Source organism: Gorilla gorilla, chromosome 19, assembly GCF_029281585.2.
Source record: "Gorilla gorilla gorilla isolate KB3781 chromosome 19, NHGRI_mGorGor1-v2.1_pri, whole genome shotgun sequence".
Classification (NCBI taxonomy): Eukaryota; Metazoa; Chordata; class Mammalia; order Primates; family Hominidae; genus Gorilla; species Gorilla gorilla.
This window is the reverse complement of record NC_073243.2, coordinates 111,718,508-111,731,011: the sequence shown is the minus strand read 5'-3', so window position 1 is coordinate 111,731,011 and position 12,504 is coordinate 111,718,508. Positions and strand designations below refer to the sequence as shown.

The following is a 12,504-nucleotide window of genomic DNA, read 5'->3' as shown; positions in this document are numbered from 1 at the left end:
TAAGTGAAATATAGAAACTTTATCACCATTTAGGTCTCTATCCTCTCCCCTTTACAATTTAGTTGTCTTAAGTATTTCCTCTGCATACCTTGAGAACTGTATTAATATTACGATTTTTTTTAATACCTAGCCTTTTCAGTAACTCAGGAGGAAACATATTTATCTGCATGTTTATCTGTTCTGTTATTTTTTCTTCATTCCACGATGCTCTAGGTTTCTTTCATTTTTCCTTTATATTTGAAAAAATTTTTTCAGCAGTTGTCTTAGGGCAGGTCTGCTTGTGACAGACTCTCTTAGTTTTTCTCTATGGTTTTACAGTTTTCATCTGTCATCTCCATTTTGCTATTAAACTGCTCTTGTGATTTTTTGTTATTGTATTTTTCTTTGAAATTTCTATTTGTTTCTTCTTTATATCTCCTGTTTCTTTGCTAAGACTATTTTTTCCTTTGTCTCAGGTGTTTGTAATTGCTCATTGAAGTATTTTTTTATGACAGTCACTTTAAAATCCTTGTTAGACCTAAGTTCTGTGTTCTCTCTTGGTGGTATCTGTTGATTGACTGTGTTTTCTCATTCAAATTGCCATTTTTCTGGTTCTTGGTCATTTTTTATCATATTGTGGACATGCTGGGTATGATGTCATGAGACTCTGCTTCCTGTTTAAATCCCCTTACTTGAGAAGACTCCTCACTTGAGCCTGCTGGGTGCCACCTTGTTGCCGGGACAGTTGTGGAGCTCCTGCCTCACCCACGGCCTCTGGCAGACCCTACTGGCTGGGAGGGTGAAGGGCACCACCTTGTTCTACCCAGGCTGGGACAGCAGTCAGGATCCATTCTCACACCCCGGTGCTGGCTGCTGCGCAAGGCCAGGTGGATGAGGGGGGTGTGTGTATGTGTGTGTGTGATTGTGTGTGTGTGTGCGAGTGGGGGTTTGCTTGCAGGAGGGCTGATGATGTGAAGAGAGTCTGTCCTGCAAGGCCCCTCCTGGTGCCAAGTGGACAAGGGGTGTGTGTGTGTGTGTGTGTGTATGTGTTGTGTGTGTGGGTGGGGGTTTGCTTGCAGGAGGGCTGATGACGTGAACAGTGTGTGTGGTTGCAGGAGGGCTGATGATGTACAGAGAGTCTGTCCTGCCAGGCCCCTCCTGGTCCTTTGGCCATCGAGAGCAGGCTTACGGTTTTTGGTCTTTTTGTGTTTCTGGGCTGCCGACTTCTGTGGCACCCAGAGTGGGATGTGTAGTAAATAAGCATAAACAAAACCCCAGAGTCAAGCCAGGGACTCAGCGCTGGGTTCTCTCTCGAGTGCCGAGGCCCCTGGCTGGTTGGCTTCTGTTCCTTTCAGTCCCCCAATGCTTGTTCCATATATTTTCCTCCAGGGCAGTGGGTCTAATATGCGGGAGGAGCAGGGTGAAGTGTGTCCTCTCCATGTTGCCTGGGACTGGAAGAGCTCAAACCAAATTTTAAACTTAATCAGAACATATTCTGGTTGGGTGTGGTGGCTCATGCCTGTAGTCTTGGGAGGCCGAGGCGGATGGATCACCTGAGGTCAGGAGTTCGAGACCAGCCTGGCCAACATGGTCAGGAAACCACAAGACTGTCACGGAAACCCTTTTCTTTCAGGAACATGAGCCAAAGGTCACTGCACCTTGTCCCCTCGTGACCCTGTCCCGGTGGCAGGGTGTGGGGGACAATGAACTGCTTTGTCCGTGTGCCTCCAAGTGGGGCAAAACCAGGCAGTGTCCTGCTGTTTAGCTGCACCTGAGATGATGCGTGAGGGCTACCTGAGGAAACAGGGAAACGTGGGGTTTTAGTAGAGACGCCATCTCTACTAAAAATACAAAAATTAGCCGGATGTGGTGGCGTGTCCCTGTAATCCCAGCTACTCAGGAGACTGAGGCGGGAGAATCACTTGAACCTAGGAGGTGGAGGTTGCAGTGAGCCGAGATCGCACCACGGTACTCCAGCATGGGCAACAGAGTAAGACTCCATCTGAAAACAAAAACAAAAAAACCAAAACATATTCTAAAACATAAATGTTCCCAGGAAAGTATTGATGTATTCGGATCTAAACTGCCTTTTTGATTATGGAAACTTTCATCTTGTAGTTAACGTTGATGTAATGACTGCTTATGGGGTGCGTGGAGCTTGCACAGCCTGACCACAGTTGTAACAGGAGGACAGCAGACAGGTTACCCGACGAGTGGGTTTCAGACGGTGATGGCTGCAAGGGGTGACAGAATTGAGCAGCCAGAAGTGGAGGCGGGAGATGAAGTAGAGGGGTGTTCCTGGGGAGAGACGGTTTTGGAGGGAGAGGCAGTAAAGGTGGGAAGAAGCGTGTGGGCTTGGAGGCATTGTAGAGGTAAACACAAGCTGAAACTTCAGGTACGTTCCTTGCTCGTCAGTGCTGATATTCCAACTCCAAAGGAGTTGCACTGAGTTCTAGGTGCCTCTTTCAGATTACGAGGATGCATATCTCTCTGAGAAAAGCTGAAAATACAGAAATGTGTAAGGGGGAAAATAAAGGGATTTATTCCACAATAGGACACATGTGTTAACGTTTGTCTTTCAATCTTTTTACATATACCGTTAGAGGAAGAAATGTTTTGAATGACCCTTGTCAGGCACAGTGAGGAAGGCTTTATTCAGAACCATTGAGGTGGGCCTGGGGCCACTGCGCTGGGATTTTGCAGTGGGGGAGAGAGATGGAGCTCAACTCCAAGTACAGCAGGGGCCGGGGGGAGTTTATAGCCGAGGGTCAGGGTGGGGGCAGTGGATGGAAAATGACTGAGAGGACACATGAGGAGTAAGGGGATTTGGGCTAAACCAACTGAACAGGATTATTGCGAAAGAGAGGCCAGGGTGAGCAGACACCACCTATGGGATCTGGGGATGAGGAACCTGAGCAGATAATGAGGGTGGGGGTTTTGGCCGCACTAAACTGGACTTTACAAGGAAGGGCACAGATGGCCGAGGAGAAGATTCAGGAGCCTGAGTAAAGTTGAATTAAACCAAGAATCTGTGTCAGTTTCTACTCTATATCCAAACACCGAGAACTTGACCGTTATTATAATTGTTTTCAAAATAAAAGATTAAAATCTCATAATTTTTTTATTCTTAGCTGAGCTTCGGTCATTGTCTATTCCTGGAACTTACCAAGAGAAGATTACCCACCTGGGACATTCTCTGATGAGTTTAACAGGTCTGAAATCTTTGGATCTCTCGCGCAACTCCTTGGTTAGTCTGGAGGTAAGTTTTAGGTCTCTTTCTTAAAATTTATTGCTATCAACATCAGTGGAAAGTCCATTCACAGCAGAAATGGAGTCTGTTTTGTAACCCTCTGCTTACACCTGTATACGGTACACTTTGTGTTGTGTATTTTTGTGTTTACTGTGGGCTACATTTCATACACATCACGTTACGTTATGTTGTCGCTCTCTGATGACGATGGTTATATCTTTAAAGGAAATGAAATGAGACCCCAGAGACTTACTGAGTGGCAGCGCAGTGGGCCTGGGGCTGCCCCCTGGGCTCCTGGCGGGGTCACCCTGGAGAGAGATGCCCAGGTGGTGGTGAGGGGAGCTGTGCACAACTGCCATGGCCTGATTGGCCCTGACAGAACCGTGGGATGCACCTGCCCTGAGCCTGGTGCCTGAGCATTATGGAGGCCACGTCTGCATGGCCTGATTGGCCCGGACAGAACCGTGGGATGCGCCTGCCCTGAGCCCGATGCCTGAGCATTATGGAGGCCACGTCTGACACCAGCTCGGGAGTCTGCTCCAAGTCAGATGCGGACCTAGCCCAGGCTGCACCCAGTGCTGCCTCATCTTTCCCCGTTCCCAGGCCTCAGCTTTCTCATCTGTGAAGGTGGGGGGGCTGATGGTTCTCACCCTGTAGGGCGGCGTGTGGATTAAATGAAATTGTGTGTGCACATCACTCAGCTTGCTGCACCCTGAGGCCTCGGTAGATATTAGCTGTGCTTAGTTGTGTCACGCTGCGGCACATGTGGGTTCCATAAACGACCGTCTGACCACGTAGGGCCCAGAGAACTTCACAGATGAGAACGTTTCATTTTTCTACTTTTCCTGGTAACGACATGTATTTATTGCAAATGAGTTTATGAAGTTGGTTGGTCAGTGTGTGTTGCTGGCTTATTTCACTGTGTATTTCTTGTTTAAAGTGTGAATGAATTCACTGTGTTTTCTGTTGACAGGGCATTCAGTACCTGACTGCGTTGGAGAGTCTCAATCTCTACTACAACTGCATCTCCTCGTTGGCAGAGGTGTTTCGGCTCCACGCCTTAACCGAGCTCGTGGACGTGGACTTCCGGCTGAACCCCGTGGTGAAGGTTGAGCCTGACTACCGCCTTTTTGTTGTGCACCTGCTCCCCAAGCTCCAGCAGCTGGGTAGGCATCAGGCAGGGCCACGCTCATGCTTTTGTCCCCGTGGGGTATGGGAGTCGGGGAGTCGTAGTAGGTGTCTGTGTGCTTAACGTCACATGCTTGATTCCTTCTGGAACAGGGAGTTGGTTTTCTACGCTGATGGCTTGAGTTCCTGCAGACACACAGCTCTAGAGGCCCTGTGTCTGGAGAGGACAGGGCTGGAAGTTGAGCACCCTGGGAGGGCGCAGGGCTGGGGCCGTGGGAGCACAGCCCTGGACCAGGCTGCTCTGTCCTGTTCTGGTGCTCCGCGTCATGGCTGTTGGATTTGGGCACATTCCTGAACATCTCCTGTCCTGTTTCCTCGCATAGCCCCCGGGTATCATCTCAGGTGCAGCTAAACAGCAGGATGCTGCCTGGTTTTGCCCCACTTGGAAGCACACAGGACAAGCAGCTCATTGTCCCCCACACCCCACCACTGGGACAGGGTCGGGAGGGGATGTGCAGTGACCTTTGGATCATGCTCCTGAAAGAAAAGGCTTTCCATGACAGTCTTGTAGGCAGAACTTCCAGGGCCCCCACAGCGATGCCCAGTAAGGAGGGTCCCTGGGTTGGGGCAGCCGCAGGTCACCTTCCCATCTGCCTCTTGCCTCCCCGGAGGCATTGTTGCTGTTGCTGTTGTTGTGAGCACCTGGTGGTGTCTCTGCTGACCCTACCCCGAGTCACAGATCCAGGAGAGAGAGCTGGGGCCTCAGCCCAGGGGCACACTGACCAGAGTCCATGGGGAAGAAGAGGGTGCAGGGTCTCTTACATCAGTCCTCCTGTGTGAAGTGGGGGGATAAGAATGCTGTGTTGACATGTCGTGGTGGGGAGACCTGAGTTACTATCTGTAAGCTCCCAGACTGCCCGGCATGGCCAGGGGCCTATAAACGTTCCCTGGTTGCTTCTGTTGTTAGGGTCAGACCTACCATGCACCGCTGTTCGAAAGCTGCCCCTCCTTCTGAACCAAGGACCTTATCAAAAACAAAAGAATCACAGAATCCCAACTATCTTGTTAGAACAAAAGACCAACAGAATCACAGAGGACAGAGCACTTTCCCCCACTGTGAGTGCCCTGAACAGGCTGTTTTCCATGGCTGTGGGGAGCATTCAAGTTCTCTTAGAGAACTGAGATTTGTATGTCAATTTCAAGTAAACAGCAGCTGAAGCACGTTGGCGGGTGATGTGCCTGGCCCCTGGGTACTGCCCGTTGTGGGCGTCGGGACTGAGGGCCAGCTGGGGTTTTGCCACCCACCAGATGAACACCCAGCAGCCCTCACCCTGTCAGCCCCATGAAGTTCGTGTGACGTCAGCGAAGCTGCACACCGGAGGTGGGAAAACAGGTGGAGGAGCACCTGAGCGCCTCAGCGAGTAGACCGGGCAGGCTGTCTGGGGCCATCGTGGAGCCATGCGGGGCCGTGTCACCTCATCACAGGGAGGACTGGCCTGCGGTGTCTTGATGGTGATGTGATCACACATGTGTTTGTAAATGGAATTCTCACATTTTATTTTATTTTTGAGACATAGTCTCGCTTCATCGTCCAGGCTGGAGTGCAGTGGCGTGATCTCAGCTCACTGCAACCTCCGCCTCCCAGGTTCAAGCAATACTCCTGCCTCAGCCTCCCAAGTAGCTGAGATTACAGGCGCGTGCCACCGTGCCCTGCTAATTTGTGTCTTTTTAGTAGAGATAGGGTTTTGCCATGTTGGCCAGGCTGGTTTCGAACTCCTGGCCTCAAGTCATCTGCCCACCCTGGCCTCCCAAAGTGCTGGGAATACAGGCGTGGGCCACTGAGCCTGGCCAAATTCTAACATTTTAAACTGCATTGCTTTGCTACTTGGAGAAGTTTCTGGAGATGCTGGAAAGAGCTGTCAACATGCAGCACACACACCCTCTGTTTGGTGACAGTGTAGGTTAGTGGTATGGATTGAAATCTGTTTAAAGGAGTCCTCTTGGAAGAATGCCCCAGTCTGCCACAGTTTGACCATTTTTTAGTAACTAACGATCAAAACAATTTTTCTCTGACCTTCTAAAAGTGACTTGAGGAGCTGACAGTATCCCTGGGTCCTGGTGGACTTTGCACTTGCAGGAGCTCAGCTCCCCTGGGCACTGGGGGCTGGCAGTTGGCAGTGGCAGGAGCATCGGATGGGAGGGCAGCAACTGGGGTGCATTTGCTGCTCTGCAAGGGCTGGGAGGCGCTCAGGGCGTCTGTGTGGCCAAAGTGAGACCTAGCTCCCAGCATCACTGACAGGGAAGACCCTGGCTCACTCACTCATGTGGCAAGTGCTGGGCCCTGGACAGGCCCTGCAGCTGGGCTTCCAGAGCCTGAGCAGTGTGGATAGAGCTCTGTGCTGCAGCTCTTGGCAGCGAGGAGCGCCTCCTTGGGAGCATGCGGCGTGCATGCGTGGTGCTGGCCACCTGAGAGCCTGGCTGCTGTGCCTGACACTCTTCCCCCTGGGATGGGGCTGTGGACATTAACAATGGACCCCCCAAGACACAGTGTCTGTTTCCAAACCCAATTAGGATTTCGCTGTTTAATTATAAGAGGTTTGGGAGGAATAGGCGCCTGTTTTGTAGTGTTTATTTGGCCGATTAACCAAGTAACTCATAAACAGTTGAGTTTGGCTGTTTCAGGAGCTACAGTCCTTATTCTAGGTAATTTTTGGAGTCTTCAGTTCTAAATCATTGCCTCTGTAATCCAAGTTTTAGATTCAGTATCTTAGTGTTTCTACAGAGGAGGAGCGCAGCCGTCTCCCCCTTAGTGTTTCTACAGAGGAGGAGCGCGACCGTCTCCCTCTTAGTGTTTCTACAGAGGAGGAGCGCGACCGTCTCCCCCTTAGTGTTTCTACAGAGGAGGAGTGCGACCGTCTTCCCTCTTAGTGTTTCTACAGAGGAGGAGCGCAGCCGTCTCCCCCTTAGTGTTTCTACAGAGGAGGAGCGCAGCCGTCTCCCCCTTAGTGTTTCTACAGAGGAGGAGTGTGACCGTCTTCCCTCTTAGTGTTTCTACAGAGGAGGAGCGCAGCCGTCTCCCCCTTAGTGTTTCTACAGAGGAGGAGCGCAGCCGTCTCCCCCTTAGTGTTTCTACAGAGGAGGAGCGCAGCCGTCTCCCTCTTAGTGTTTCTACAGAGGAGGAGCGCGACCGTCTCCCTCTTAGTGTTTCTACAGAGGAGGAGCGCGACCGTCTTCCTCTTAGTGTTTCTACAGAGGAGGAGCGCAGCCGTCTCCCCCTTAGTGTTTCTACAGAGGAGGAGCGCGACCGTCTTCCCTCTTAGTGTTTCTACAGAGAAGGAGCGCAGCCGTCTCCCTCTTAGTGTTTCTACAGAGAAGGAGCACAACCGTCTCCCCGCGTGTGAGAGATGCTTCCAGCAGTGGCGCTGGCAGTCAGAGGCGCTGCGGGAACCACGGAGGTGCGGGGCCCCGGGATGGCCTGCTGCCCTGCGTGGTGCCTCCCGGAGTGGGCTCGGTCCTTGGCTCCGCGTGGGTCATGGAAAGGCCCTGGTGGTGGAGGAGGCAGATAGCAAGGGCCTGCGTGTGGGATGGAGGCGGCGTCTGGAGAGACCGTGCCAGCAGGAGAGGGTGGGCTTGGGGTGAAGGTGAGTTTGCAGTTGGCTTCGGACATGCTGCATTAGAATTTACAGAACAGTCCAGAGAGATGTTCTTGGAGTACGGGATTTGGAACTGACTCAGAAGGGAAGCGAGTCTTGGTGGGCAGAGAGCTATGCGTCGTTAGTGCGGGGCTGGTGAAGGCCGGGGTGGAAAGGTTGCGGGAGGGTGGGGTTGGGTGCAGGTCTCCTGGCGCACGTGTCTTCTGGGGGTGCCCTGTGTGCTGGGTGGAGAGAGCCCCAGGTTGCAGAGGCCTCTGACTCGGCGTCTTTGTGTGATTATCAGAACTCCTCCGTTTTTCTGCTTTGAACCTTATATTGTGCTATTACTCACTCATTTCTTACTGTGATTCTATAGTTTTTGGGGCGTGCTGTAGGCTAAGTGGAGGCAGCGTGGGAACTTGTCACAGAATTCACATTACAAATGGGGGTTAAGATGTGTTGTAAGTTCCAAAGCGCCAAGGTTGAAGGCCTGGGGACCTTCTTATCTTCAGGGATTTACATGAGGAAGCTCCAGGAGTTCTTGGGTGGGAGCCTGGCGGCCCCAGGTACGCACGTCCCTGAGGCCCAGCCCTAAGCACAGACCCAAAAGGCCTCCTGGAAGTTGCAGCCTCTCGGGCCGGGCAGGCTCCCTCCATGGAGGCTTCTCTGGGTTACCTGAGTGTGACTTGAGAATCCCACCCCGCACCCGGTGTGCACTTTAGAGAAAGGGTGTGCGTGTGTGTGTGTGAGCCTCATCTGTGTGCGGCTGCTCCCGTGCGCAGCAGTGAGCTCTGAGGGACAGGCAGCCTCAGCACCACGCTGGGCATCGCCGGGAAGCTGTGGGACCACCAGAGCCCAGCATTCCGGTGCTAGGTTAGCGGGAGCAGGGCTGGCCCTGAGGGGATGGACACCCTGCCCCATGTAAATGCCCCAGGGTAGATGCAGCCGCCCGCCGCTTGCCACCTGCGCAGTCTTGTGTGGCCTTTTCTTCTAGACGATCGCCCCGTGAGAGAGAGCGAGCGGAAGGCTTCCCGACTGCATTTTGCATCAGAGGACTCACTCGACTCCAAAGAGAGCGTCCCAGCTTCTTTGAAAGAGGGCAGGTATGAACGGAAGTGCTACGGACGCCCAGAGTGTTTCTGACTGGCCTGCTGTCAGGAGGATTAACCGAACGTCATTCACTGTGTGCCGGTCACTCTCCAGGGGCGGACACCAGGAGGGAGGAAGGGCAGAGCCTGGCTGGCGGGGACTCAGTGGACAGTGGGACGGGGCCTCTCTCCTGTTCTCCACATTCCTAGGAGTTATTTTTACTATTGAAACTGTTAATTAAGGTAATATGTGTAAAATCAACTCAGCAAAGGGCTTGTCCTGTCCCTTTCCCGGGGCTGGCAGCTCTCACGTCTGTGGCTGCCTCTGCTTCCAGCTCTTGCTTCAGCTACTTTCTTAGCTGCCCATCCAGCCAAATCCCACTTCTGGCCGTGAGCACATTCAGCAGGACCCGTCTGCCTGGATCGAGGAGGACTTCTTCCTCCCCCGCCCTTTCTGTGACGGTGCCGGTATGTGCCCTCCTGTCTCCCTCCCCATGGCTGGTGCTGGTGAGGCCGCCTTCGGAGACCGTGGGCGTGTGTGTGAGCCGGGCCTGCTTCCCCTTGCAGCCCCAGCCCTGCTGCCTGCATGTCTATGTTCGGTTGATAGTATCTGCGTGTATCCCAAAACCCTAGAGAGACTTCGTGCTTTGTTTATGGGTTGATTCAAGGGGCAGAAATCAGTGGACTCTGTCTGCATAGCTGTGGGAAGTGGTCGGATTGTACACTTTCTTGAGTACCGTTTGTCTTGTCTGAGGCTTTTAATCAAATCATTTTTTTCTTGTGTGAGATGCCTCCACTCATTTTAAACTCCTAGTGCAGGGATCAGTCAGCTTTTTTGTGTGAATGTTTTGGGTCCTGGAGGCTGCGTGACCTCTGTCCCATCTTCTTAGCTCTGCCTTTGCAGGGCGGAGGCAGCCATTGGCAGCACGGAAGCCAGGACGGTGTGCCCGTAAGATGCCCACGCACAGTGCAGGCAGGGGCCCGATTTGGGCCATTTTTTGCTGACTTCTCTTCCAGTGTCTCCGAAATGGCTCTGCATCCTTGGGATCGCCTCTTCCCTCAGATACCTGTCCTGCAGCCCCCATCACCCCATTTCAAACCAGACTGCTTGCTGCGTGGACAGCGGCACTCTGGTACCTGCACCTTCTGCTCATGTGAGCCGTGCGGGAGAAGCTGTTCCATGCCCCTCCTGGCTGCTGGTGGTCTACGTACCCGCTGGCGTTGTTTGTCTCGGAGGGCCTCCCTCCAGCCCTGCTCTCACAGGCCGTCTTCCCCTGTGTCTCTTCACAGAATCTCTCCTCCGTGCCTGTCTCTCCACGGGGCCAGGTTTCCCCTTCTTAGAAGGACACCAGTGATCGTGGATCAGGGTCCACCTTAATGGCCTCATGGTAATTTGATTGCCTCTGTAAGACGCTGTTTCCAAGAAAGGTTGCATTCCGAGGCACTGGGTTAAGGACTTCAACATGTCTTTTGGGTGGGGGGCGGGGGGGCGGCACAGTGCGCCACTCCTGACACCTGGAATCCTGCACCCTGGCTGTCATCACTTGTTAGTTTCATGGGGTTTTCTTTTGGATTCTTTGTCATTTTTTACATAGAAAATCATGTCATCTGTGAACAGTTTTATTCCTTCCTTCCGGATCGGTATATCTTTTATTTCCTTTTCTTACCTTACTGCCTTATCTGGGGCTTCCAGCATGATGTTGGGAAGTCTGGCAAGAGAGAGCATCCTTGCCTCACCTCCTGTCTTGGTGGGAGAGCATCTGGTTTCCAGCGCAGCCTTGCGCCTGCTGGCCATGGATGATAGGTGTTGTCTTCATGCGGAGAAGGCTGTCTTCCACTCCCAGTTTGCTGAAAGGAATCATCATGAAGGAGTGTTAGATTTTGTCAAATGCTTTTTCTGCATCTGTGATGTGATCTTGTGATTTTCTCCTTCAGCCTGTTGCTGTGAAGGGTTTTCAAACATTGAACCGGGCCAGGCACAGTGGCTAACACCTGTAATCTCAGTGCTTTGGGAGGCCAAGGTGGGAGGATTGCTTGAGGCCAAGAGTTTGAGACCAGCCTGGACAACATAGTGAGACTCTGTCTGTAAGAAAACTTTTTTTTTTCTTAATTAACTTGGTATGGTGGTGCGTGCCTGTAGTCCCAGCTACTCGGGAGGCAGGAAGACCCCCTGAGCCTGGGAGTTGGAGGCTGCAGTGAGCTATGATCGCACCACTGCACTCTAACCTGGGTGACAGAGTGAGACCCTGTCTGTAAGAGAAATAGAAGTAAATGTTGAGCCAGCCGTGCATACCTAGAATAAATCCTGCCTGATCGTGGTATGGAATTCTGTTGGATTGTTGGATTCAGTTTGCTGATTTTTTTAATTGAGGATTTTTGTGTCTATTCATAAGAGATACTGGCCTGTGGTTTTCTTATATTGCCTTTGTCTGGTTTTGGTTTTAGGGTCATGCTGACCGCATAGAATGAGTTAGGAAGTCATCTCTCTGCTTCCATCTTCTGGCAGGTACTGTAGAGAATTGATATACTTTCTTCTGTACAGTGAGCCCATCTGGCCTGGTACTTTCTGTTTTGGAAGGTTATTAACTATTGGCTTGATTTCTTTAATAGAGATCTCTACAGTTTGTCTGTTTTGGCAGATTGTTTCTTTCAAGGAATTGGTCATCTCATCTGAGTTGTCACGTTGGTGGGCCTGGATAGATGTTCATCACATTCTTTTGTTTCCCTTTTAATGTCTCTGGGATCTGTGGTGATAACCCCTCTTTCATGTCGGTTATTCGTGTTTTCTTTTTTCTTAGTTAACATTTCCTTTGCATGTTACGAATTTTGAACTTTTTTTGGATTAGGGCTGCTAAACCTGTACATGGAACTCAGGCTGGCGTTTCCACAGCTACCCTTGAGCTGGGATTGGGGAGCGGACTTGGTGGGTTAGAGTGTCACAATCACTGTCTGTACTGAAAACTGGCTGTTTTCCTGCACAGTTGCTAGCTGGGTTCTGAGTTCCAAAAAAGCTCATTCTGATACCTTTTCTTGTTTTTTATATAGTTGTTTTTTTACGGAGGGCTAGAATTTGGAGCTCTTTTGTCTGCCATTTTTTGCTGACACCACTCCAAATACATTTTTATTCTGATTTACGAGATTGTTTCAAATTTTTTCTCTTCCGTTATAATACATATAGGAATAAAGGAAGCACTTATTCTGCGTGGTTGGAAATGCTGTATTCTAGTCAAAAAATAGTATTTTACTTGGCTTCACATTTACTTATATTAAAACTTTACAGTAGTGTTTGGTTGGTGTAAAAGTCACAAACATCACAGAAACTGATGAAAAGAAAGGGAGTAAAAGTCTTCCCCGCCATTCACGCTGCTGACCGTGACCAGCGGCAATGTGTGGATGCACTTTCCTGCTTTCTCAGGGCGCGCGCGGG

The 12,504-nt window shown here is 51.2% G+C and overlaps 1 protein-coding gene across 6 annotated transcripts in view; it reads left to right on the top strand.

The window, feature by feature from the left end:
• CEP72 (centrosomal protein 72) overlaps positions 1–12,504 on the top strand; it is a 42,167-nt gene that overhangs the window by 3,595 nt on the left and 26,068 nt on the right. For 5 of the 6 annotated variants that reach the window (XR_008673301.2, XR_010131864.1, XM_019013504.4 and 2 more), the window contains exons 2-4: positions 3,111–3,238; positions 4,203–4,395; positions 8,984–9,092. Coding sequence is in view for 4 of the 6 variants with exons in the window: in XM_019013504.4 (XP_018869049.1) it covers positions 3,111–3,238; positions 4,203–4,395; positions 8,984–9,092 (430 nt within the window). In the remaining 2 variants the exon portion in view is untranslated. The remainder of the gene's footprint in view (positions 1–3,110; positions 3,239–4,202; positions 4,396–8,983; positions 9,093–12,504) is intronic. The other variant, XM_055367776.2, reaches the window with a different exon arrangement.